This window comes from Camelus bactrianus, chromosome 25 (assembly GCF_048773025.1).
Source record: "Camelus bactrianus isolate YW-2024 breed Bactrian camel chromosome 25, ASM4877302v1, whole genome shotgun sequence".
Taxonomy (NCBI): Eukaryota; Metazoa; Chordata; class Mammalia; order Artiodactyla; family Camelidae; genus Camelus; species Camelus bactrianus.
This window is the reverse complement of record NC_133563.1, coordinates 10,079,823-10,107,094: the sequence shown is the minus strand read 5'-3', so window position 1 is coordinate 10,107,094 and position 27,272 is coordinate 10,079,823. Positions and strand designations below refer to the sequence as shown.

At 37.0% G+C, this 27,272-nt stretch overlaps 1 protein-coding gene and 1 long non-coding RNA gene across 9 annotated transcripts in view; one reads left to right on the top strand and one right to left on the bottom strand.

Moving 5' to 3' along the window:
- UBR5 (ubiquitin protein ligase E3 component n-recognin 5) overlaps positions 1-19,936 on the top strand; it is a 125,081-nt gene extending 105,145 nt beyond the window's left edge. For all 7 annotated transcript variants that reach the window (XM_074353060.1, XM_074353059.1, XM_074353058.1 and 4 more), the window contains exons 48-59: positions 515-758; positions 2,133-2,244; positions 2,907-3,051; positions 3,822-3,952; positions 5,351-5,411; positions 7,318-7,493; positions 7,721-7,805; positions 11,603-11,758; positions 12,102-12,215; positions 13,693-13,837; positions 15,010-15,095; positions 17,712-19,936. In XM_074353060.1, coding sequence (XP_074209161.1) covers positions 515-758; positions 2,133-2,244; positions 2,907-3,051; positions 3,822-3,952; positions 5,351-5,411; positions 7,318-7,493; positions 7,721-7,805; positions 11,603-11,758; positions 12,102-12,215; positions 13,693-13,837; positions 15,010-15,095; positions 17,712-17,924 — 1,668 coding nt within the window. In that variant the 3' untranslated portion in view covers positions 17,925-19,936. The remainder of the gene's footprint in view (positions 1-514; positions 759-2,132; positions 2,245-2,906; positions 3,052-3,821; positions 3,953-5,350; positions 5,412-7,317; positions 7,494-7,720; positions 7,806-11,602; positions 11,759-12,101; positions 12,216-13,692; positions 13,838-15,009; positions 15,096-17,711) is intronic.
- Positions 1-27,272, bottom strand: part of LOC105069629 (uncharacterized) — a 53,534-nt gene that overhangs the window by 14,375 nt on the left and 11,887 nt on the right. For both annotated transcript variants that reach the window (XR_012502254.1, XR_012502255.1), the window contains exons 2-4: positions 11,463-11,731; positions 7,223-11,126; positions 6,358-6,440 (exon numbers count right to left, since the gene is read on the bottom strand). This is a non-coding gene — a long non-coding RNA (uncharacterized LOC105069629). The remainder of the gene's footprint in view (positions 1-6,357; positions 6,441-7,222; positions 11,127-11,462; positions 11,732-27,272) is intronic.

Here is a 27,272-nt window from a genome sequence, read left to right as displayed (position 1 = left end):
TTACATTGTTTTTTTCTTTTTTTTTTTTTAAGAAACACTAGGTGATATATACACCATTCATAAAGCTTTGTTGGTAACAAAAGGTACAAATATTTTTTCCACTTTGTCATTTTTGTTTTACTTTGCTGTGGTATTTACTTTGCTATGGTCACCAAAGGAATATCCTGTGATTTCTTCTAGGATTTGCTTTTTTTGTTGGTTTTTAAATTTACTCCTTGATCTACTTGTAATTTATCCTATATTCTAAAATTGGATGAATTGCTGTTTTTGAGTAGAGCTCTTAAGAAAGTGTTAGAATTTAGTTAAATTCCATTATCCTGACTTAATGTAGGACATTCTTGTATGACTTAGAATGCTGTTTATGTGGAATATAGACGGTTTTGAGAACCCAGGGCACTGTGTAGCTATTTCAGCTGTCAAGGAAAACCTAAACTTAGACATTCAGATTTTACATAGAAAAATTTCAAGGTGGTTTCCAACACTGAATATACTTCTTGTTGGTGTGTTTTAATAGGTTGATCGAGATCGAGATCTTCTTATTCAGCAGACCATGAGGCAACTTAACAATCACTTTGGTCGAAGATGTGCTACTACACCTATGGCTGTACATAGAGTAAAAGTTACATTTAAGGATGAACCAGGAGAGGGCAGTGGTGTGGCACGAAGTTTTTATACAGCCATTGCACAAGCTTTTTTGTCAAATGAAAAACTGCCTAATCTGGATTGTATCCAAAATGCCAACAAAGGCACTCACACAAGTAAGTACTCTGCAGATAACAGGCACGTACAGATTCTTTCCTTGATCAAAACAATGATAATCATGGTTATGTGTGTTTATAGTGGGAGGACTTTAAAGTATATTTACATTTTTATGCAATTTTATTCTAGATTAATGATTTAATCTTGCTTAAACTATTCTAATTGACAGTTCAGCAGTTTGCTCTTTTACTGCCACATTTATTTTCATAAATGGTTGTGATTGTAATACTGAGTTTATCGTCTCAATTATTACATGTTTTGGGAGTGAGGGGTTTAAGATCTATGGTAGTATAAAAATTCAAAGAGTAAACTACAGTATTTCCCCAATCCCTGTATTTAATTAGTAAGATACTAAAAATGCTGTTATCTAGAGCAGTGCTTTTCAAAGTAAGATTTCCAGAGTTGCTACCCAGTGAGATGGAGCTTGCAACCATATGTAAATTGGCTGTTGCTAACCTCACTGTTTAATTTAGCAAGGCTTTTTTGATAGTAAGATTTTCTATGCTAACATCCTGGTGCAAGCTTTATTTCCTTGAGGATTAGCACTTTGGGATTAGTATTATTACCTAATTTTTAAGATAATAATTAGCATATTTTAAAAATCTGTGAAAACAACAATAGCCTTAAGTAGATGAAACTCGGGATTCATGTCAGGTAGGGGCAGAAGACTGTCAGTTTTGCAGGCGGATGGATATGGTAATTGAGATAGGAGTTACTAACAAAACCCTGTGTTTTACCTAGGCTGTAGGTGTATCTTCCTGGGGTTCTGTAAACTGCCATCATAAAAGATGAATGAGCTCAAAAGAATTGAAGCTGAAAAAATAGGGCGAGTACCTAGTTTCACCATTTGACTTTCTATAGTCCTGTGATAAAAAGAAATCGGCAGATGTGAATGAGGAAACCTGAGAAGTATGACATGTCAAAATAACTTTTCTGCATACTCTTTAGGAAACCATACCTTGGTTTATGTTTAAGGTTTTAAATGTAATAACAGCTGGGTGGCCTATAATGCTTAATGCCAAAAACTAGGAATAGAGAGTATATTTAAATATGACCCTAAACAAGTAAGAAATTTCAGCATTTTTTATGGTGAAACTAAGCCTCAGTTGCAACACATTATTTCACAGCTTTGACATGACAAGGGGGTAAATTCATTAAATAAATACTGAGTGAATATTCTATTCAGGTACGCTCTACAGTCACTCCCAACCCTCAAAACGATGGGGAGAGTGACAGAAAGGCACTAACACGGATACTAAGGAAGATGATCTTCAGCTGTCATGTTCTTACGTTTTTCTTATGTCTTCATATTGACTTTAAAACAGTTGTGTTTACGTTCATCTAAACAAAGTGTGTTTCATAATTTTTTCCAGGTTTAATGCAGAGATTAAGGAACAGAGGAGAGAGGGATCGAGAAAGGGAGAGAGAAAGGGAGATGAGGAGGAGCAGCGGCTTGCGAGCAGGGTCTCGGAGAGACCGGGACAGGTGAGACCATTTTGTATCTTTTATCGAATACCACCTTTTTGGATGAATTGGAGATAGGCCTGTAAAAAAGAATCTCAACTGTGGATTTTTAGAAGATGAAAGTTTTAATAATATATATTTAATATGTATAGTAACTAAAATATCCTAGCCAACTGTTAGTAAAATGTTCTGCTTTAAAAACCCAGGGGCAGTTGAAATTATGTTGGCTTTTTATTTATCCCACTCAAGTTCCTAATTTTTTGAAAATTTTATTAACTTCATATCATGCTTTCCCAGATTTGTTTTAAAATTTTAATTGTGGCAATTATGTTATTTAAACCTTTTAATTTTTCACCTGTTAGAATGGGTGGCATTTTACTTTTGACTAAAATTTCCAGGAATTATGGGTGGGCTCTTGATTTCTGGTATTTTAAGGTCCTATTAGAATCAGATCTGCAAATATACATTTCAGATTTAGATATTTTTCAAGTGACAAAATCTAGATAATCTTTATTTCCCAACCACCATTTTTAAGGCATTGTACCACCCTGGTAACCATAACCGAAGCTACCATTAAGTGCTGGTTTTCCAACTTTGTTGTTGGAACACAGCTACTAGTTGTGTTGTATTTTCATTCTGCAGACAAGAGAAATGAAGTCATAATAGCTTTATTCATGTTTCAGAGATTTTAGAAGACAGCTTTCCATCGACACGAGGCCCTTCAGACCAGCCTCTGAAGGGAATCCTAGTGATGATCCTGATCCTTTGCCGGCACATCGTCAGGCACTCGGAGAGAGACTTTACCCCCGTGTACAAGCCATGCAGCCAGTACGTACGGGGCATTTAGCCACCTCTTAACTGGCTGTGCCCTTTTTGTTTTTTAATTAAGGCTGATATTTTAAAAAGTTGTCCACTACTGGAAGGCCATGTGGTTTAGGACTACAGTAATAAAAAAAGCTTAGGAAGGAAAGAAGCAACATTTATCAGAGAGTAATTATATATAGTTCGAGGTTTGTCTTTACTACCTATGCCAGGTTGGCATCCTCCCTATAATAAAGTTCCTTGTGTGCTAGAGAATTCACCTGTGCTGTGTATTTATTTGTACCCTATTTGTACAGATTGTTACTTTTTAAAGCCAACTTTGTATCTGTTACCAGGTGGTAGCTAGAACTCACTGTAAATAGTGTACTGTTGATAGGTATCACAGGAAGATTTTATTTTGAATGTTCTGTGAGAGGTTTCTTTAATGTGAACATATAACCTAGTTATGTTTTTGTTTGTCTTTATACATAGCTATATGTTCATGTTATAGCAAAAGAATAATACAACAGAGAAAACCTATTCTATTTCTTTCAGTAAATCCTTCGCCTTAAATATAGGCATCTTTTTCTTTCTCCTTGTTAATAAGCCTGCTAGTGCACAGACTGTTCCCTACCAGAGTTCTCAAGCTTACAGTTTAATAAAGTATTTTATTGGGTCAGGAGTTTTCCTATTTGTTACTCAAGGTTCTTTTTTTTTTTTTTTTAAATAAAAGACTACTAATTTAGACAAGAGGTTTCAGAGAGTAGAGTCAAGTAACATTTGTTCATCATTTACAGGCATTTGCAAGTAAAATCACTGGCATGCTGTTGGAATTATCCCCAGCTCAGCTGCTGCTGCTTCTAGCAAGTGAAGATTCTCTGAGAGCAAGAGTGGACGAAGCCATGGAACTCATTATTGCACATGGACGGTAATGTGTACAGTTGGGAAGACATTTTAGTTTAAAACATCAGCTACTTCATTTTGTAGGATGTGGGTGTCACCATATCTCAGTGTGTATACTAAAAAGTAAAAGACTTTAAGTGGTTTTTTAAGAAATGGCTTAAAATCCATGAGTGAGATAGCCAAGTTTCACATGTATTTGAAGGACAGAATTTTAGCAGCCACTTTAGGTTCTAAAGATCTTTTATGAACCTTATTTAGAAATTACTTACAAGAAGTACATCTATTCTCCACCTGAATACCCCTAATGTCAGAGGCCAGATCTTCAAGGAATTGGGTGTAATCCCCAAGTTCTTCCAAAAACATGAAATTTCTTTTAGGCCTCCTGATATATCTTAAAAGTCATGCAAATTTTTGCTTTATATTGTGTAATATATTTGTTTTAATATAAAACTTTAAAAAAAATCTAACAGTTAATTATCTTTCTTTTCCTCAGGTGACAGGTAGAAGTGACAGTAAGATATGCCATACTTATTCTGTGCCCTTCTATCCTGGGGCTACTCTGATATCCATTTTGAGGCTCTGAAATGTTATTTGAGATGAAAATGTCTGTTTTTTTCCCTACTAGTCATGATTTGACTGAGATAAGATTAGATACAGTCCTAGAGATGGATAAGAGGGTAGCCTTGAAACCAAACAGCCACTTATGTGTTCCACCCATTTACCTTTTACAGAGCCTTTGAATGGTCTAAGCCAGAGACTGTTGCTAGAAGTTTATTTTCTTTGCTGATGTTACCATTTTTCTCCTCTTTTATGTACCGTATCTTTATTCTTCTTCCCTGTTTCTGGCAGCACACTGATACAGCTTAGCCCATTACAGAAAAAGTTGTGAGTTAATGTGCATTTTTGATAAAAAGATTTTTATAAATATATGTAAGTGTTGCTAATTTGTAAGTGTTGCTAATTTGGTAGTATTTTCTATTGAATGCAATAATATATAATATTGACTACTGTCACCTAGCTTCATAGAATGGACAGTGGATTTATTAGTATTCTAGAATAATTAAATACACTGGAGAATTTGATTCCTGTTGTAGTTGCTTTCTGGACATTTTTGTGTTCTTTTATAAGGCTGCCCCTGAGCTTAAGTTTCACTACCCCTGTGAAGACTGCATTTATTTTAAGTCAGGTAGCCTTTATTTAGTTCATTATCTTGGTTCATACATGTAGCATTTTTTCTCTGTATATTATTAACATTTCTGCTCCTAGAACTGCATTAAGACTAGTAAGTATCCTAGGTATTTATTTACTTCACAACTTAAATGCATTTATAAATTCTTATAAGCTTAAATTCATATGGTTTTCTCCACACTAAATGATAGAAATTTCGATTATGTGGAATGCAAAAGATTTTGTTTGCTTTTAGGGAAAATGGAGCTGATAGTATCCTGGATCTTGGATTATTAGACTCCTCAGAAAAGGTACAGGTAAGGGATGTTTTGTACATGTACTAATAATAAGCACTTGGAATTTAAATTGCACAAAAGTGAGGAAAGCCGTATGTTCTTTAAACTATGTCTTGCTTGATTACAGTAGAAGAAAAAGTAAAAATAACTATAAAGGTCTCATATACAGAATCAAGTAACAGGATTGTTTTGGTTAAGGCTCAGTGTAACCCCACTCACTGGCTGCCTCCAATTGAGCACAGCCTGAATTAAGCTTTAATGTAGAGATGTCTTAAATTAATAGCAGAGAAGGAGAGAGGCACTATGGATTCTTGGGCTTGTTCCTCTAGGAAGTAATGAGTACCAAAGATCGAGAGAAAATGTGACATACGGTATAGCAGTGAGGAAGGCTTTTTTAAGTGCATGATGTATTTCATTCATCAGATGAGGCTCTGTAACAGTTCTGAGAACTTCAGTGCAAGCCAGCATATAATCTTATCTCACTAATTACAACTTAAAACTCTGGACAAAATCCCAAAAGGAACTGCTTGAATGTTCTGAAAAGTAAACAGCAGCACACAGAGTAGAGGGAAGTCAAAACTTGAAAAACAACTGGTATGGCATTGTTTCAGGCAGGAGAGTAGAGCTGACCCCTGTTACTCCATCTTACCTGGAAGATAGCAAAGGCTTTAAGAAACAAAATATAGTATAAACCAATGTCCAAGTCCCAGGCTATCCCAAATGGTACATATGCAGGACAGACCCAAACAATATAATTAAAAGGCTTTGAAAACTTAATTTTAGTAGAACCACTGCACACAAAAGGTGACACTTCCAGTCTGAGCCTAACCAGGTTCAGACCAAAGCCAAAAAACATCAACATTTTCCATATAATTTTAACAAGACCCAGGAGTTTCAGTTTAATACTCAATATGTCCAGGATACACTCCAAAATTATTCAACATAGAAAGTACCATCAGAGACTCACCAGTTGTTTTGGGAAAAGAATCAGTATATGCCAAACTCGAAATGACCCACTTATTGGAATTATCAAAGATTTTATCTCATGTTCTGTGAAATAAAGGTAAACACTGATGAGTGGAAAAGCAGAGGTTCACAACAGAGAAACAGAAACTTTAAAAGAGAATCAAGGGAAATTTTTAGAATTAAAACTACAATGTCTTAAAGAACAAAATTCACTGGATAGGTCAATAGCAGAATGAGGATAACACAGGAAAGTATCATTCAGTTTAAAGATTTATCCATTCTGAATAACAGAAAGAGAAAAAGATGTCAAACAAAGGAACTGTTTCAGAGACCTCTTGGACCGTATCAAAAGGTCAAACATTCATGTCATTGGAGTCCCCAGAAGAGAAGAATGAGATTGCTACAGGAAAATATTTGAAGAAATAATAGATAAAACTTTCCAAATTTGGTACAAGACATAGGTTTACAGATTCAAGAAGGTCAGTGAATCCTAAACAGGATAAACTGAAAGAAAGCTATGTCTAGACACATAATCAAGCTGCCGTAAAACTGATGAAACTAGCAAAGAATAGTGCCTTACACACAGGGAAACAGTGATTTGAAAGGCAGTAGATTTCTCATCAGAAACTGTGAAGGCTAGAAGACAACAGAGCATCATCCTTAAGAACTGTCAGTCCAGAATTCCATATCCAGGGAAAATATATTTGAGGACTTGAGGTGAAAGAAGCTACCAGAGTTTCATTAAGTGATTTTATTCAAATAGAGAAGTTAAAGACTTAACAGGCACCAGGTTTTATACATAACAATTGTGAAAGGATGAATTTGAAAGTTTATTTACATTTAAAGATGAATGTTACTTTACTTACCAGACTTTACTTTTTGAGTGATTTTTAGAGAACCAGTTCATGTTTTGTTGTTAAAAGTCAATCTTGGGGCTTAATCTCTGATATTTTATTATCAGGAAAATCGCAAGCGTCATGGCTCTAGTCGAAGTGTAGTAGATATGGATTTAGATGATACGGATGACGGTGATGACAACGCCCCTTTGTTTTACCAACCTGGAAAAAGAGGATTTTATACTCCAAGGCCGGGCAAAAACACAGAAGCAAGGTTGAACTGTTTCAGAAACATTGGCAGGTAAAATAATAACTCTTATCTTGTATTTGAATTTTAAAAAAATTTCAGTTTATGAGACTTTCTAAAATATATTAGTTTTTAAAAATGTGTATATGCTCTACTTCATAATGATTAGAAATGAGGCTGTTAGAATTTCTGAACATTGTATGTATATTATGTGTGCATGCGATTATGTGTTCTAGAATTATTTTTGAATTTAAATACTATTTCCTTGTTTTTATTTTTAGGATTCTTGGACTTTGTCTGTTACAGAATGAACTATGTCCTATCACATTGAACAGACATGTGATTAAAGTGTTGCTTGGTAGGAAAGTAAGTGATTTTAATGAACCTGACTGCTTTTACATTTGCAGAAACTTTCTTTTACAAATCGTTTACAAACATTTAGTGACATTAGAGGAAATCTGAATACATGGAGGAGAGAGCATAGCAGAGTAGGTGACACACAGGTGGGTTTGGAGGGTCTGACAGACCTGGGTCCTCTTGTAGACAAATCCTCTGACATTTACGGCATAGTTCTCCATTTATAAAATGGTAAAGAAAACAGTATGTATAGTGCCTGGTACATAGTAAGTGCTCAGTAGATTTTTAACTATTATTATTAGTTGTAGCAAATAGTAGTGGAGGTATAAGTAGTACTGTATTGTAAAGGGCATTCTCAGTTTCAAATATACATATAAGATGTACATGGGTAGAAGGGACAAAAGACTAAGAAAACATAGCACAGCATGCTTGATAATTATTTCTGGGTGACAGTTTGTTGTATGTGTTTTGATAATTTGACAGCTTATACATTCCTTTATGATGGGGAGGGGAAAACCACATTCTTTAAAATTAACGTATAATACTAATTATAATACAGAAAACAATGAAATATTTTACAGTCCTTTTTAGTGATGCATATCACACATCTGATATGAATTAGCATTGTTAAAGCTGTGGCCTGTTAATAATTTTCTTTACTCAAACCCACTGATGAATATTGTTTTCTATTATTACAGCATATCACATTTTGATATATTTTTCCCTTTTTATTAACTCTGACTCTCTTGACTTTTGAGTATTCCAACTAAAATATTCCTTTTAACTTTTTTTATTGAGTATTAGTCATTTTACAATGTTGTGTCAAATTCTAGTGTAGAGCACAATTTTTCAGTCATACATGAACATATATATATTCATTGTCACATTTTTTCCCCCGCTATGAGCTACCACAAGATCTTGTATATTTTTCCCTGTGCTATACAGTATAATCTTGTTTATCTATTCTGCATTTTAAAATCCCAGTCTGTCCCTTCCCACCCCCCGCCCCCTTGGCAACCACAAGTTTGTATTCTATGTCTATGAGTCTGTTTCTGTTTTGTATTTGTTTGTTTATATTCCTCATATAAGCGATCTCATATGGTATTTTTCTTTCTCTTTCTGGCTTTACTTCACTTAGAATGACATTCTCCAGGAACATCCGTGTTGCTGCAAATGGTGTTATGTTGTTGGGTTTTGTGGCTGAATAGTATTCCATTGTATAAATATACCACATCATTATTCAGTCATCTGTTGATGGATTTTAGGCTGTTTCCATGTCTTGGCTATTGTAAATAGTGCTGCTATGAACACTGGGGTGCAGGGGTCATTTTGAAGTAGGGTGGTGTCTTGGTGTGGGTCTGTTTGGGTTCTTCCTGTTTGGGACCCTCTGAGCCTCCTGTACTTGGACATCTGATTCCTTTAGCTTTGGGAAGTTCTCAGTCATGATTTCTTCAAATACCTTTTCAATCCCCTTTGTTCTTTCTTCCCCTTCTGGAACCCCTATTATGAGTAGATTGGCACGCTTTATATTATCCCATAGGTCCCTTATATTGCTTTCATTGTTTTTTATTTGTTTTTCTCTCAGCTGTTCTGATTGGGTGCTTTCTCTTGTCCTGTCTTCTAGGTCACTTACTCGTTCCTCTGCATCATCTAGCCTGCTTTGTACACCCTTTAGGTCAGCTCTCATCTCAGCAAATGAGTTTACTAATTCTACTTGGTTCTTTATAGCTTCTATTTCATTTTTGACATATTTTATATCTCTAAACACTGTTTCTTTTAGTTCCTTCAGTACTTTGATCACTCCTTTTTTGAAATCTTGGCTCTAGTAGGCCATCGATGTCTATTTCCTTGATCGTGCTTTCAGGGGATTTCTCTTGATGTTTTAATTGGGGGTGGTTCCTCTGCTTCTTCATATTGCTCGTATCTCTGGCAGTGTGGCTTAAGGAGTATCAGTTATCTAGTTCTCCTGGAGACGGTGTGCTCTTAATGATATTATCGAGAGGTCTTTGTATTTTTGCCCTGTTTCGTGAACTCAGCTTGCTGTTTCCAGAGGCCCTCTGTTGGCGCCCTCGTCTGTGCTGCTCCCAGCAGTGGCTGTCAGTTAGCAGATCGTACCCCCCCCAACACTGGGTCAGGAGCTGAGCTCTTACCCAGTGGGTGGGTGGGTCATTCCCCCTCCCCCTCCCGATTCTGCAATCAGATGCTGTGCTTTGGGGGAGGCAGGTGGGTGGATCACGCCCCCTCCCAGCACATGGTCAGGCGCTGCATTCCTGCCAGGAAGGCGGGTGGCCGCCCACCCTCTCCCAGCGCCGGTTGCTCTGCTGCTCTATGCAGCTGCCCGCTCCGCCTCGGGTCAGTGCTCCAAAGGTGGGCTTGGGGAAGACTGCGGAACGGCCCCACCCCTGCTCCATGCCAAATCTCTGCTCCTTGCTTGTCTTGGCAGCACGAGTTCTCTGAGGTGCCAGGGCAGAAAGATCCTATCTGCCTCGGGCTGTAAACAAGTCTCAGTCCTGCCTAGGAGGTTGCAGAGCCCCTGGTTGCAGATTCAGGTCTTGGCCCTACCCCTGCCTGGGCGCTGCACACAGGAGATGGCAGCTGTGGCTGCGCCCTGCCTCTCTTCTCACGAGAAGTGCCAGTAATGGCGGCACAGGTCTGAGGATACAAAGGCTACGGCGCCCCTCCCCCCAGGCACACCAGCCTTGTTGCTTTGCTTTTTTCACAATTTATGGGGGACTGAGGTTGTTCTGCTCCGTATCCCCTCCCAGCCACGGCACATAGCCCCTTGCAGTCCCCAGGGCTGCCTCAGTGCAGCCGCCCCCGTCCTCCGCCCGGCTCAGGCGGCCTGTCCTGGCCCCAGCTGCCAGCTCACATCTCAGGCTGGGTGTTGTGGGGACCCTAAGTGCCCGTTTAACTCAGTTCTGTCAGTCAAGGGGTGCTCGGGGCAGATCTGAGCCTCAGGGGCTCCCCCTCGGTCCCGCTGGCGTCTCAGTTGGAGAGGGGAGACCCAGCGAACCAGCACCAATCCTCCTTTGCCACTCCCTCCCTGAGGGATTGGTCCCTCAGTGTTTTGCTTTTTCTTCTTTCTTTTTTCCTTTTCTTCTACTAGAGGTTTGGTGTCTTTGTGTTTCGAAGAGGGTGATGTTCTGTCAGAGTTCGGCACGTGCTCTGGTTGGCTAAGTAGGTCCGTAGATGTGAGTTTTGGTGTATTTGTGGGAGAGGGAGAGCTACAATCATCCTTCTACTCCGCCATCTTGCTTCTCTCCTCGACTAAAATATTCTTGTGCAGAGAAAGAACTGGACTTCAAGCTCAGCAACATCAAAATGTTGAGCCTTTAACAAGGTTTATAGAAAAGATCACAGAATCAAATAGATGCAAGTTTAACCAGTGATATGACCTTCAGCATGTTACTGAATTCCTTTAAGCATCAGATTCATCCTCTGGCATTAATAATCTGTATTTATGGTTATTGTCAAGACTAAATAGGTTTAGTGTGTTTAGGACCAGCTGCTCAGCATGATCACCTTTTAATAATTAGTCCTGGTTTCTGCAAATAAATTATTTTAGGACTGAAAAAAAAAACTATTACACTACTGGCTTTAAATTTTTTCAAAATGTATATTATACTTGATATACTTTGAAATTAAATGTATTTATTAAAATTTTACCTCTTTCAATCAGTTATATATTTAGTGGAAGATTATTCTTTATCAGTATATCTTCAAATTAGATAAAATTCTTTATTACAGCTTTTAATTCACTAAAGATGTTTCTTTCATAACTGAGTTTCATATGATTACTTTCTTAGGTCAATTGGCATGATTTTGCTTTTTTTGACCCTGTGATGTATGAGAGTTTGCGGCAACTTATCCTTGCTTCTCAGAGTTCAGATGCTGATGCTGTTTTCTCAGCGATGGATTTGGCATTTGCAATTGACCTGTGTAAAGAAGAGGGTGGAGGACAGGTAAAACAAATGTATAATTTTCTGTTTCTGGCAAGAGAACTTGGTTAGTCTGTTTTGCTTGTCATATAGAAAAACAGTTTAGATATATAGGGACCAAGAAAGAGAACACACACAGAAAAGACACAGGAGATTGAGAGAGGAAGAGGAAGAGGAATGGATGGAGAGAATGAGAGGTAGAAGAGTTTATAGTTGACCTGGGCCTAAAATGTCTGCATCTCTTAGATACTTCTCAGATACAGATTTTTAGATTTTAAAATTTTAGAGAGACGTTGTTTTGTGAACTGTTAACTTACTACTGCTTTGACAAAGTTGTTTTTAAATGGCACTACTAAATTTTTCACAGGTTGAACTTATTCCTAATGGTGTAAATATACCAGTCACTCCCCAGAATGTGTATGAGTATGTGCGGAAATATGCCGAGCACAGAATGTTGGTAGTTGCAGAACAGCCATTACATGTAAGTGTTTCCTTCTAGAAAATGTTACTTGATCTGCTGAGGTGACTTGTGTCTTCTGTTTTAAACTAGCTCACAAGTGTATTCACTTGCCTATAAAAGATCAAAATTTTTGAACCAAAATGAAATTATGTACAATGTAAATTACACCTGTATTCAGACCAACTTTCTTTTGGGGTAAAACTACTTGGAAAAACCATGTAGTCATCAGAAAGTAGATTTGGTGAGTAAAAATTTGGAAAGGATGCTGTGGGACTGGAATGACTACTGTTTTAGGGTCCTACAAATGCCTGCCCACAGCTCTGGTGACCCCCTAGAAGGACTCCTGGGACTCAGAGGCACTGGTACTCACAGGTATGGTTTATTACGGTGAAAGAACTCTCACAGGGGGAAAAATACATCAGATGGAGTCTGGAGGAATCCAGGTACAGGCTCCAGAGTTCTGTCTCTGGGGTGTAGGTTGTCACAAAGAACATATTTCTTCCTCTAGCAGTGAATTACAGCAACGTGTGCATTGTTTGTGCTTAGGGAAGCCTGCTTAAGAGCCAGAGCCCAGCCAGGGTTTTTGTTGAAGGCCAGTCCCGTAAGCAGTTCACACTCCCAGAGGAAATGCACATGTTCATCATAAATCACCTTGTTTGCACAGATAGTTTAAGCAAGCTGGTTCAGCAGGGTTTCTTGCCCCAGGTATTCAGAAATAGCCATATCAGTTAGTAATGTAGGGAACACTCCAAAAACTAAGTTTCCAGATGCCAGCCAAGGACCATGCCTTTAATCAGGCTCTTCTAAAGAACACCATCAGGCTGCTACATTAACTCTTTCTCCATTAATGTAAAAATGTTTTATCAAGTGTTTCTGATCCCTGTACTGGGAATAGCTGTCCAGGGTCTGGAATCATACTGTCAGGGTTCAAATCATGGCTGCAGCAGCCCCCTCTAGCTGCCTGACATTAGCAAACCACTTAAGTACTTTGTGCTTTGGTTCCCTCCTCTGCAAAATGAGGATAGGATTAAATGAATTAATTAATTTATGTAAGGTACTTAGAACAGTTCTTGGCATACGGTAATTTCTCAGTTAAGCCACTAGATTTTCAGTTTGTGTCAGGGATGTTTGTTTTTGTCATTATCATACCCTTTCTAGAATGCTGATAGGATAGCACATTTGACATATTGAAGCTACTCATTCTTGCTTAATGACTAGCCTGTTATTAACTAAAATAATTTTTTTAATTATGTTAACTCCTATTACATAATAATACTCCTTCACTTTTGAACCTGTAGCCTTTTCACAATGCCCTTTTTCCTTTGCTTTTCTTGAATCTGTTAAGAAACTCAAAATACAGAACTTAATTTTTTCTCTCGGGTTTAAAATGAGAACTAGTATTCCTAGGCTGCTAAATTAGTTATTGGGCTGTAACAACAACAAATGTGGAAAATAAAGCATGGATAGTAATAAAAAGAAAATTTTTGAAATCCTCTAGGCAATGAGGAAAGGTCTACTGGATGTGCTTCCAAAAAATTCATTAGAAGATTTAACAGCAGAAGATTTTAGGCTTTTGGTAAATGGCTGTGGCGAAGTTAATGTGCAAATGCTGATCAGTTTCACCTCTTTCAATGATGAATCAGGTATGAGATTTTTTAAATGTTTATTTAAGGAATAAGCTATAGAGATAGTTTGGTCAGTCAGCATTTTCTTAGTTTCTAGTTTTGATAAATTTACAGGGCTTAATTCTTTTATTGCTTAATTTTTCTAGGTTTTAAAGAATGTATGAATACAAGTAAAAATTCTTTGTGGTGAGCAGTTGTGTAAAAAGGATTTTTATTACTAATTAAGAAAAAAATAACCCATGTGACAATTCTATAGACCTTTCCCAATTCATGGTTCTTAAACTTGCTAGTTAAAAGAATTTGATTGCATGATGTTTGCTTTGTAGAGCTCGACCTACTGCACACTTAGAAAGACATAACAGCACACAAACACATGGAGAAGCTAGAAAGAATATCAAGACATAGTGATAATCCTAGAATAACATTTATCTTTAGTGCTTGATTTGTTGCAGCTCTTTTTAAAGTCTCATATTCTAGGAATAGACTTTAGCTGTGTCAATACAATAAAACACTGGAAACGCCAAGAAATTCATGAGAGGATTATACCTCTAGTCCAAGATTATTGTATATATGAAGGTACCAGTTTTTCCCCCAGTATTTTTCATAGTTTGCAGACCAGCTTCAACCTAATTATAGTAGGTTAAATTTGGGTAAATTTTGGTTTTCGTGCTTGCCAACATATAGATCCCTGCATAATAGTTTTTGTGCTTTTTAATACAGTTTTCAGTACTTGTGAGATAATAATTTGGCCCATTACAAACCAGAAACCTAGGAGGGGAAAAAATCTCTAAAGACACTCCAAGTATGATCCTCACATCAGCATCATCCGGAAGTTTTTTACAAATGCACAGTCTCTGGTTCTTCCCCTCTCTTCCCGCATGCCTAGTGAATGAGAATCTGCACTTTAAAAAGATCCACCAAGTGATTCGTAAACTCACTTTGAGAAGCACTGGTTTAAGATCACGAGAAGAATGACTTACAGATGGGATTAAAGTCAAGTGATTCATTTTCTTCTATTGGTCGTATGTTGGTCATTAGGATGGACTAATGAACTATAGAGGTTTCACATTATGCAAATGGTCCTAATTTCCTATATTAAGAATTAGCCCCCCCATCATATTTTAATTTTATAACTACTTTTATTAGAAGAGAAACTGATACAGTATTATTGAATTTATATTTATTTGTAGGAGAAAATGCTGAGAAGCTCTTGCAGTTCAAGCGTTGGTTCTGGTCAATTGTAGAGAAGATGAGCATGACAGAACGACAAGATCTTGTAAGTTAAAAGTTTCACAAAATTTGTAGAAGAAAATGTAAAAACGTAAAAGGCTGTCATACACAGTATTTAAAGTTTGTAATGGTTGATCATTTTTAATTCTGGCTAAGGAAATTACCAAAGGTCAAAACTAAAAGGCAGTTTTGTTTTTCGACTCCAGAACAGAACATCTGAAGTTCTAGTAAAATTGTAAGCAGAGTGAAATACATCTCAGCGATTAATATGCAGTCCTTAGTCCTTTTGACTAGTGGCAAGCCTTTGCAAAATTTTTGAATAGTATCTTAATTCCTACTTGTACACTATGAATAGAATAGCTTAATTATGAGTAATAAGTCTGATTTTAATCTTATTATTACTATTAGAATCATAAATTAGCTCATGTAAACTTTGATCATACTGAAAAAGTCCATCAAGTCTATGGAATCTGGGTCCAACCATTAGTATATATCCAAATCATTATCCTTTCATTATCTTGAAAGGCAGTCTCCTCTAGACTTTCTTGTAGAAATTTCAGGGACATTCCTTACCCAGAGAATCTGAGATCCTTTTTATTCATATTCCTCATAGTTCCCTATTATATTTCCCCTGTTGAACCAGCCTTAGTTCTCAGAACTCTAAACCAGACTACTTATGGAATGCATTAAAATGATTCAGTTTCTAGATATAACCCCCAGTTTCACTTGAGAGAGGGGGAAATGGTCACGGAAGGACACAACTTGCAGTTTCCTATTTACCTTTAACTTAGGCAGTAACTTATTTTCTTGTGGGGAGGGGTCCTGCGTTTAGCACTCCTTCATCTTTACACCGCCCCAAAAGCCTTCCTGTATTTCTCCACTATCGTGAGACAGGTTGTCCAGCAGTCCTAGCTGTCGGCTGACTCTGCTCTTGGCTTAGCCATCTGGTGGTTTCCTAGGTTGTTCCCTAGTAGATTCCGTGTAATTCCATGTAATCTGACTTCCCCAATCTTGTGATCCGACCCTAAACCCCTGCCAGTGCTAATACCATATCTGTCCCTGTTGGTTTTAGGAGCACCTGAATAGCTTTTAGGGTTCCTTTAAGTCAATATTTGGATTTGTGTTCCTAGTCAATATTTCCTTAAGAAAGGAACCATATTAATTCTAGAAGACCTACCAAAAACAGAAAGAGGAATAACTGACTATTTGCTATGAGTTCTAAGGTTATCTATTCTCTAGTTATAATTTTCTGCCATTTCTGTCAAGTTAAATCTCACTTCATTTTTGTCTTCCACTAGAAGAGAAATTTGTTAACTATTCAGTCTTTTATAAAAAAAGACAAAAAATCTCCCTCTGTAGGGGCTCCATAATTTCCTATCAATAGCTTTAATTTGTGAGCTTCACTCTTTAATCTCCTATAAAAATATCTGTTCTTTGGACTTAGCGTATATCAAGGTATCTTTTACCCCCATCTTCTTTGATCCTTCCTCTTTTGGGAGGTTATCCTTCACATATTGTTGTTTTATCCTGATGCGTCTGAGCAGAAGAACTCAGGGACAGGCTTCCTAAACTGTTCTCCCTTGAATTATTAGTCCTAGGGTTATTGGGCAAGACTACATAGTTTAATACCCTCTTGGAGAGTCACACAGTTCACTAGTAAAAGTTCTGAGAAGTACCTCTTCAACTTTTTGGAGGTCTAGTCATGTAGTCATTTACTATGGTTAACCACATTCATCCTCAGAGAAATATTAAGCCTGGTTTTTACCTGTAAAATGAGTAGATTGGGTCAGCTTTATCTCTAGAGTACCTTCCAGCCTTTTTACAGTTCTTTAAAGATTTTGTAGACCCTTACACTTAGCAGTTTCTTTTTCTGTCCCCTTCTATAGAATTTTAGGTGGGATTTCTCAAAAAACAATGCTGCAGAAAATAGATTGGTTCCTTTAGGTTTCCTAGGCACTCTGGGATATTGTATATATTTGTCTTGTGCACTAAAAATGCAAGATTTTAAAAGCTTTACCTTAAAAGATAGATAGGCACTGTCTTAACTGTCAATAAGAAATGGTATGTATTAATAATATTTCAGGAAAATATATCCTTGGTTATATTTAAGTAAAAAGTAATTGATGCTATGCTGCACAAATCAGCCTGGGCACTCTATTAACATGGCTTATTGCATGAATTTTGATGTACAGTAGATGCTGTCCAGCACTTAATTACTATTATAAAGTTATTTTGTATCACAGTGCACCACTGAAAATACTGGGTTTTGCTAGTAGATAAAATGCAAAATAACTTTTTTATAACCTCTAACTTCTGTGAAGTTTGAACCTTTTCTGGAGACTTTGTGCTTTATTCCTACTAAGAGATACTCTGGAATTTAGCAACTGGAAAGGCCCTTAGCATTGGGTCCAACAGCCTCATGTTACAGATGGGAAACTGAGTCACTGAAATAGTCACTTTTCTACATATCTGGCACTTTTTTCCCTTCTGACCCTGAACCTTTCCTTTTCAGCACAAGAAATAAATTTAATACCCAGGTCAAAGAAATACCCCATTGCAGGTTTTAACAAAAGAATGGGACTCTCTGTATATATTGCCAGAATTCAGGGTTGAATGTTAATCTGTTAAAAGCCAAAATTGTAATCATTATACTCCTGTTTAGGTTTACTTTTGGACATCAAGCCCATCATTACCAGCCAGTGAAGAAGGATTTCAGCCTATGCCCTCAATCACAATAAGACCACCAGATGACCAACATCTCCCTACTGCAAATACGTGCATTTCTCGACTTTACGTCCCACTCTATTCCTCTAAACAGATTCTCAAACAGAAATTGCTACTCGCCATTAAGACCAAGAATTTTGGTTTTGTGTAGAGTATAAAAAGTGTGTATTGCTGTGTAATATTACTAGCTAATTTTGTAGATTTTTTTTCCATTTGTCTATAAAAGTTTATGAAAGTTAATGCTGTCACACCCCCTGGTGGTACCTTAAAGAGATTAAATGCAAACATTCCTTGCTGAGTTTGTAGCTTAAAGGCCTGAGGAGCACTAGCAACATTTGACCTTAATGGTTTGCTAGTCAACAACTTGTGGGTCTAACCCCAGCCAAAGATGACAGCAGAACAACATAATTTACACTGTGATTTATCTTTTTGCTGAGGGGAAAAAAATGTAAAATGTTCTGAAAATTCACTGCTGCCTTTGTGGAAGTGTTTCAGCAAAGGTTCTTGTATAGAGGGAATAGGGAATTTCAAAATAAAAAATTAAGTATGTTCTGTGTTTTCATTTTAACTTTTTTTATGGTGTTTAATTTGTGGTTGGCTGCAGTTGTGTATCATGTATATGGAACTTGTAAAAAAAAAAAATAAGTTCTGGACATTCAGATCTTAGAGATGAAATCACTTTTACCTATAAAAACCACTTTTATTGCAGTTTACTTTGACTGCATTGAGCTCTAGGATATTAAATGATATCACTAATTTTTTGCATGTAATTTGTTCATTTGAGTGAGGGCACTTTTTTGTACATATGATGGGGCCAATGCACAATACTTTATCACAATCAACTTTTTTTCTTTGTATCCCTATTTCAGTGAGCAGTCAGTCAGAAGTACTGCACTTCACTTCTAACTAGACATTTGTACTAAGGTATTTCAGTTATGTAAACTCAGCCTGGGCACTTTCTGATAACTGTAAAATGTTTTATAAGATCATGATTATTGAAGATACATTTTGGAAAATTTTAAATGTTCGTGAGCAGCTTAACTACTTTTGTATCTAGCCTTTTTTAAGTATCTTGTTACATTTACTTTTTTAAATAAATTACAGAAGAAATGTCAAGTAATACTGAAGAAACAATAGTTTTTATTTATGTAACTGTACATTTTTAAACTAAGGGCAATACACCGACACGGTTATGTGCATAAACTTTTTGATTTAAAGAACTAAATGTTTGTTTATATAGCCATGGACTATAAGAAACAGAAGAAAATCAGTCCACATTTTACAGTTAGCAGAGAATCCTGAATGGCACTAGCCAGGCCACCTTTTCTTTTTATAAATGAGGACAGTCAAGTGTGACCCTTATTTGGCATAGGAAGTTAACGCACTTAAATTTAAAAACCGACAGGTTCTTTTTTGATGACCCATTAATTATGTAGCTTAGGACCAATAACTCTAAATTCTTGTGGTTTTAGTAGCTTTATTCAATGACATAATAAGGAACACTGAACACTGTTTTCTTTACCATGTCTTCAGTAAAGTGACTTAAATCAGTCACTTTACACATTGAAAATGAGGCAAGATATCCTCTGGAATCTTTCCTTACAGTTCCTTTATAGGACTCCTGGCCTTTGGGATGTTTTTCACGTTCAAAGGCACTCACTATGCTTTATGATATATATATATCTCATATATATATATTAAACTTCCTTCATAAAACTGAACGTGATATTCTCATCCCTGAGACAACAGAAACTTGAGATAGTAGTGAAACTGTAGTACTTACAACTTACACAACATATGATGTATCACATGTGTAAATTAACCAAAGGTTATTTTACAAAGTGAGACATTGGTTTTTAATGTCTAAATGCCATTTCTGAATAAATGAAATAATTATTAGATTAAGAGCTGATTTTCATCAATGTGTCTGAAAGATAAAAACTTGTATGCACATGATGGAGCTGATAAAATATTAAATGAGAACAAACTAGATATGATTAGGACATTTGAAACCCTAATTGTGAACTTACTTTTATTTTTTAATAGTTATTAAAAGAATGAAAATATTTAAAATAATGCACAATGTCTTAAGTCTTCCTAAATCAAGATTTTGGTTAAGATGCTTTTAGGAATATTAAAAGCAGAGTAAGTTTTTTTTTTTTTTTTAAATAAAGCATAAAATGGTTCTAAATGTAAAATAAAGTCATGTAAAATAAAGTTCTCTTTTGGTCTTGTTTAGTGATTAAACCTAATGACTTGAAAACAAATTTAGGAAGAGAAGACCAAGAATGAACTTTACTAAAGGTTTTCAAAGTTTTGCTACATTCCCCCTCCCTAAATTATCTGAATGTCAAGACTGTCCAGTATAAACGAATTCCTGAGGCAGACTTGAGAGGATTTTTAAATAGTACGTGGTTTCACTATTTAGTACTTGCTCCTGAAGACATGATTTCTCACCTAAAGATAAGATTGTTTTTGTGTGTTTAGAGGTAGTCAGCAATATCTAGGTCTAAACTCAAACTGAGATCTTCCCTTGAGGCAGCAGTTCTTAGGCTTCTGTGTGCATGGTTCTCTTGCGGAGCTTGTTAATGCAGACTTCTAAGCTCTGCTCATCCTATCAATCACATTCTGATTCAGTACCTCTGAAGTGGAGGACAAATCTTTATTCTTAACAGCATCCCAGGTGATTCTAAAACTGCCCAAAGAGCATTCCTTTTTATTCATGAATATAAATCCCCTGCTGGTAAACTCCCTAGAGCCAAACTTTACCTACTTATAACCTATGGAAAAGTACTTCTGTTAATCATCTGCTCCTAGATTAGGCTCTTTCTCCTATACCTGGGTAGTGAATGAAAGCATTTTCAACGTTTACATTAACCTAAGTAGGTAGGCATGAACATAGAGATTCTTCTCTAAACATCATTTGATTAATATAGAATTGTATCTAAAATGTGGTTTGTTTATTCATGTCAAGATACCCTGGATTACATATAAGCAAAAGAATGTTACTTCATGAAATACAAAAAAACAAAAAAAGGATTTTTGACTGTAAACTTGAAGCTTCTCTTAATTACTTTTACTGAGAACTCAGTATTGTGCCAGGCACTTTGTCAGAGCTTTACACGTAGTAGCTTGTTTTATCCTATGAGATAGGCACTATTATCCTCACAGATAGGGAACTAGACACAGATTGAATAACTTGCTCAAGGTTACTCAGCTGGTAAGTGCTGAAATGAGAGATGACTCCAGGCATCCTGGAGCTTCCTAAACATTGGGCTACACTATTTTGTGGAAGGTGTGATTATAAACAAGTGATTTGGTCATTAAAGGTCCTGATCACCTAATTCCAACGTGTGGGTGTTTGGTGGGGGGGGGGTCCCCATACCACCAAACAATGCACTGACACTAGCTGGGGTGTCCTAACAGTTCTCAATCCATCTACCTGGAGGTAGCGTCAGACTCCACAGGTAAAGGGCTCAATCCCACAAGACCCACTTTTCACCTCAGAAGCCAACTGCAAGGCTAGGTTGTTACCTGTATTTATTATTGGGCCAACTCTCCTTCAAAGTCCAACAACCCGCATTCCGGGGCTCCCAGATGTCTGAAATTCTTTACTGGATGTGTTTCCCCTAACAAACTAGTAGACACAGGTAATGCTTACCTTATAAAACCCCAAAACCTCTTACCTCACCTACAATCACAGACTTGCACACAAGCCAATCAGGCACCTTGTCACCAGACCTTATAAAAGACTTCAACAACCGGCCCCTGGTGTCGTCTGTGTGGCTCGCTGTTGCCTATAGCAGCGTTAACTATAAAACGTTTCCCTAGTCCTGTCCTTCGCCTCGGTGCTCACACAGGCACCTCTCGTCTGTGTGGCCCGCTGTTGTCTACGACAGCATACCCTAATAAACTTTCTATTCTTACGCTTAATCTGGTAAATTCTGGTAAATTACCAACCCGCATGTCACTGGCTCACCAACCAGCTGCCCTGTTGTGTCACACAACACTTGATGACTGACTGGCTACATAGGTCAGAGGTTCCCATGACCCCCACTTGACTAATCTGCTGAAGCGGCGCACAGAACTTAGACATTTTACTTACTAGATCACTGGTTTATTAGTAACTCAGGAACAACCAGATGGAAGATAAAACACTGGGCAAAGCATGGGGAAAGAGTGTGGGGCTTCCGTGCCCGCTCCAAGTGTGCCACTCTCCCTGCATCTCCATGAGTTCACCAACCCAGAAACTCTCTGAACACTTCCAGGTTTTTACGTTGGCCTTATTACATAGACATAATTGATTAAATCACTGGTGACTGATTATCAACCCCCAGTCCCTCTCCCCTTTGCAGAGGTCTGGGGTGGGACTGAAAGTTCCAACCCAATCAAGGTTGGTTCCCCTGGCAACCAGCCCCCATCCTTAGGAGAGGTCCAAAAGTCACCTCATCAAGATAACAAAAGACAACATTATTGTTCTCATCACTTTGGAAATTCTGAGGGTTTTGAGAGCTCTGTCCCAGAAAAAGGGACAAAGACCAAATATATATTTGTTAGTATAAACCGTAATATCACAGTCACAGAACAATGAAATACTCCAATGAGGGTCTAGCTGTATTATTATGAAAAGACAGTAATTAATAAATTTTTTTGCTAAAAATTTCTAAAAAAAACATTATCATTCAGTAACTTTCCCTGAGGATAAGAACTCTGAAGATCTAGGAATTGTCTAAAATCAACCATGGTACCTACTTTTAAGTTCAAATATCTTAAAATCAAAAGCACTAAACAATGGAAAACTGATTTTTTATTTTTAGGTTTTCTCTTAAGTTATAAAGAGCTGCTTGCTCTAAAAGAGTAAATGTCTTTCATGGGTAAAATAAATTTTCTGAATCTTTCAGAATGTATTTTTGATTATTTTTAGTTGCTGAATTGGATTCTTTGATTCAATAGTTTGCATTTTTACATATGGTAGAACTCTTCAGCAGGAAAATACCAGGCCAAGTATTTCTGTTGGAAATGCTTTCTTCAAAGGGAAGATAAAACTTGGCTATTTATGAAGAGCAAATGCACTGTCATTCTATTACAAAGTTATAGCATGATTCTGATTACATGTGTTGTGAGCATTATGGATTACCCCTAGAAAAATAACTTTGTAAACAAAGTGCCTCCAGCTCTCAGGAGCCAACTATATTTTAAAAGTTTCAGATTGTGTAATGATACTATTAACTACTTAGAGTGGAAGGCTTATGTGATGATTTTTTACGCATTCATGTAGTACCTTTAAGTTACAAATTAAATTTGTGTTATGTTTCCTTAAGAATTCTGCCCACATAAAAACCTTACAAATCCTCTCAATTACCAAGAAATGGACTGGGGTTGGGAAGAATGAGTACAGAGTAGTCTTGAGCATATAAAAACTAGCAACACCGCACCTCGAGGTCGCACGTTCTCTTGCCTTCCAAGATGCCAGCACTCTGTCTATGGAGTATCTACCTTTAACTAATTAGCCCTCCCCCCTAACCCCCATGTACGTCTCTCTAAATAAAGTTACTTTTACTCAAATACATAAACAGAGTAGTCATGATAGCTGTCTCAAAAAACAGGCACCTAAATCTAAGTACAATAATGAAAGCAGAGGCTTTGGTTCCTAGAATGTTTGATCACCAGGTTTCTACTACATGATGGATTAGAAGTAGCAAATTAAGATCAAGGAAGCTAGCAAACATTCAAAAAGCACAGAAGAATGGAACCATTTAATAGAAAAATTTGGTAGTACAAGTCTAAAAATATGAATATTGCAAACATTAATGTGTCTGCTACACCAGGATGACATGGTAGCAGACCTACCCAATTCAAAAACAGCACCTAAGACTAATTAACATTTACTTTAGCTCAGGATAACTATTCATTTGACTAAAAAACTTTTGTGCACACTGGAAGAAGGCAGAGAAGCATGCATTGTATTTTATTATTTTTTTATACTTATGTTTTCTTTACATTTTCTAGGCACTTAGTTTTTAAGGTTTTTTTATGGGGGGATGGGGGAGGTAATGAATTTTATTTATTTTTAGAAGTGGTACTGGGGATTGAACCTAGGACCTTGTGCATGCTGAGCATGTGCTCTACCACTTGAGCTATGCATTGCATTTTAAAAGATACATTCAAAGTTGGTAATGATTAGGATGTTAAAAGAAATTCTGTCACCTGAAATACAGGGCCTTGAACAAAGCAAGCACTCACATGTGTGTTGAATGAAAGAAATAATTTATTCCTTAAAGGTTTCTAATAGATAAGGAATTACTATATTATTTACAATTAATGAAGTAGTAAAGCACAACAGAGAAAAGCTATGGTCCTTGTCTTGGATAAGTAGTGTGAATTTTCTAGATCATATGAACTTTTGGGAACCATCCTAAATATTGTAAAACAGATCCATTTTCTTAATTTTTAAATAAAATTTAGCAGAACTATTCTGGAACATTAAATAAGGGAAGAAAAACCCTCCCAATATTACTTTAAGGTACAGCAGCTGAAGGTTGAAGTGATTTGGGAAGGCCAAAAGAGGAGAACCAAGATTTTCATGTAATTCTTGTGATTCTGCACTTTTCCCCTACCACCATGCCTCAGACTTCTGAAAGTTCACAAGAGTAACAAAAGACTGGTAGCCACTGCTTCCCCACAGCTATGACTTCACCTTTAAAGCTTCCGAGGCACAGGCACAACCCCTCAATTATTGGTCCATGCATTATCTGAAACTAGTTCCCTTGCTGGCTGTCTAACTTCTCCAGTGACCTCAACAACAGAGATCACCAAAAACTCTATCCTTGTTTACTTTTTTTAAGGTCAGTGCTTAAAAGGGTTGAAAAAGATTTATGAATCAATAAATTATCTAGTTCCCAAGTTAGAAACATGCAACCATACTTTATTTCTTCTTTATCCCCACATTCAATTTAACCATCAAGCCCTATAGTTATTAAAACCTTATGTCTTGAATTCATCTACTTCTCTCTAGATCCGCTATTATGATCTAACTTTAAGTTACCATCATCTTGCCTACATTACTTCAACAACTTCCTGGCTGGTTTCTCTGCTGTTTTGCTCCCCTTCAGTATGTAGATAGAACAATCTTTCTAAAATGTGTATTAATCATGTCACTGGTTCACCTGTTTAAAATATATTGATTTCGTGGCCCTTAAGGTGAAGTCCAGGACTCCTTAACACAACATATAAGGCCCTTCATGATTACATCCTGCTCCACAGCCTTACCTCTACTTATTCCCTTGTTATAAAAGTCTTGCAGTTCCCTGCTAGTATGTCCTCTGTCACCCTGAGGCCCATCTGCTTGACCTTACTGTTCTTTCTTCATGGCCCTTCATCTTGGAATGGTTAGCCGCCTCCCCAAGAAGCTCTCCCTCCATCTGGACATCGCCGGTTTAGATGCTCCTCCTTTGTACTCCCAGAACAGTGTATGCTTGCTTGATTTCCCCCTCTAGTATGTAAGTTCCTTAAGAGTAAGAATCATGGCTCATTTACCTTTGCCTGTCCAGTGCCTAATATGTTTATATTTATTGAACGAATGAATGAATGAATTCCAGTGACCAACTTCAATCCAATTTAGGAACATACTGTTGTAACCTCAGTATATCACCTGGAGCTATGCACTTCTGAAATATTAAGTCTTACTATCTCCTCTGTGACCAAAAACTACTGAACTTCTATTCCAGTGTTCTCACGCTTATTATAATGAGTAAAAGCAGCCTTGTTTCCTTTATTTTGTATTTATCCTAGACATGTCAGCAACTCACTCTGAGATAGTTAAGAGGCAAAAAAGTTTTTTTGTCCGCTATTTGAAACTTAAAAAAAATACTGCATTGCTTGCTAATTCTTTTGAGGCAAATGCTTTATTTACGGTGAATGTGAAGCTTAAGTATGGCTTTGAGGTTGGCAGAGCTAGAACAGATCTATGGCTGAGCTGGTCACTTCTGGGCCACATTACCAGATACCTTCAGTTGGATTTGTCACAGGCACCATGATCTCAACATGTCTGAACTGACAAGAAAAACTTCCTACTAAACTTTCACTGGCAAAAGGCACTGCTAACTGCCTAATCTCTCTCAACTAGAAACATGTGGTCATCCTAGAATCCTTCCTCTACCAAATACTCCATACATCCAATCACTGATCAAGTCACCTTAACTCACTTGTATTCCCCACTGCCACTGCCTCATTTTGAGCTTGTGTTATCTTATACTTGTCCTATTTCCATTGGCCTTAAACTAATCTGTCTCCAAATTCACCTTTTCCCTCCAACATCGGACAGTCTTCCTGCATGATAAATGAATGTATCATTAAATACAGAACTATGCACTCTAGTGATATCTGAACTAGGGTTCAGGATCTGTCAATTATGTGCAAGGGTTTTATTTTTATTTTTAATAAATATATTTTGGTTTATCAGGATGACCATTTATGATGGTCCAGATGTCAAGTTACTACTCCTTTTAATGACTGAATGCTAAAAAGGCAAACTTAATATATAAATGATGCATTTGTTCCTCATTAAAGGCAAGTGATATACACATAGGAGTTGTTGTTGTAGGAAAATAGAGTCACCTGTCCCATCACTGGAATGCATAGACATGCTTCATTAATGGTCATTATAAAATCCATGCTGATGTAATACGGTTTCTGCAAAACATCATCCACTGCTTAGTAATCTTTTTTTTAATAGAGGTACTGGGGATTGAACCCAGGACCTCATGCATGCTAAGCATGTGCTCTACCACTGAGCTATTTCCCTCCCCCTCATCCATTGCTTAATGTCATAAATTTTCATATTAACCCTTCTATAGTCTTATTTCTCTTTATTTTTATTTTTTAGTTGTATAAAGCTCTAAAAATAAGGAGAATATAACTGATCTATGTTTGTACATACTTAAGTAACAATATATACAATTTAAGTCAATACTAAATGGCTGTGAGAATTTTTTTCTTTAAAAGAGTTGGAGACATCATTCAGGTTTGAGAAATGAGGACCTATCCATCTTACTGGTACACAATAAGCCAGCAGTAGCTTGAAAGTATACATTTTCTGTACCATAGGTTAAACTGTTGTCTGAGGTCATTACCACACAAATCTCTAAGTGGAATGGAGTCTGTTCCAGTTACTGTGGCTGCATAACAAATTATCTCCAAACTTAGTGGTATAAAATAATCATTCGTTATGGTCATGGATTCTGTGGGTTAGGAATTTGGACAGGACACAGTCATGATGGCTTATCTCTGCTCCATGATGTCTGGGGTTTCAAGTGGAAGGAAGAACTGACAGCTGGTAGGCAGAATCCTCTGATGGTTTGTTCATTCACACATCTAGAAGTTGATACTATCTGTTGATTGAGTGCCTCAGTTCCTTCCCACATAGGCTTCTCCATGTCATCTTTCTTTGTGGACGAGCTTTTGGCTTCCTGAGGAAGGGCACCTAAGTTCTAAGGGCAAG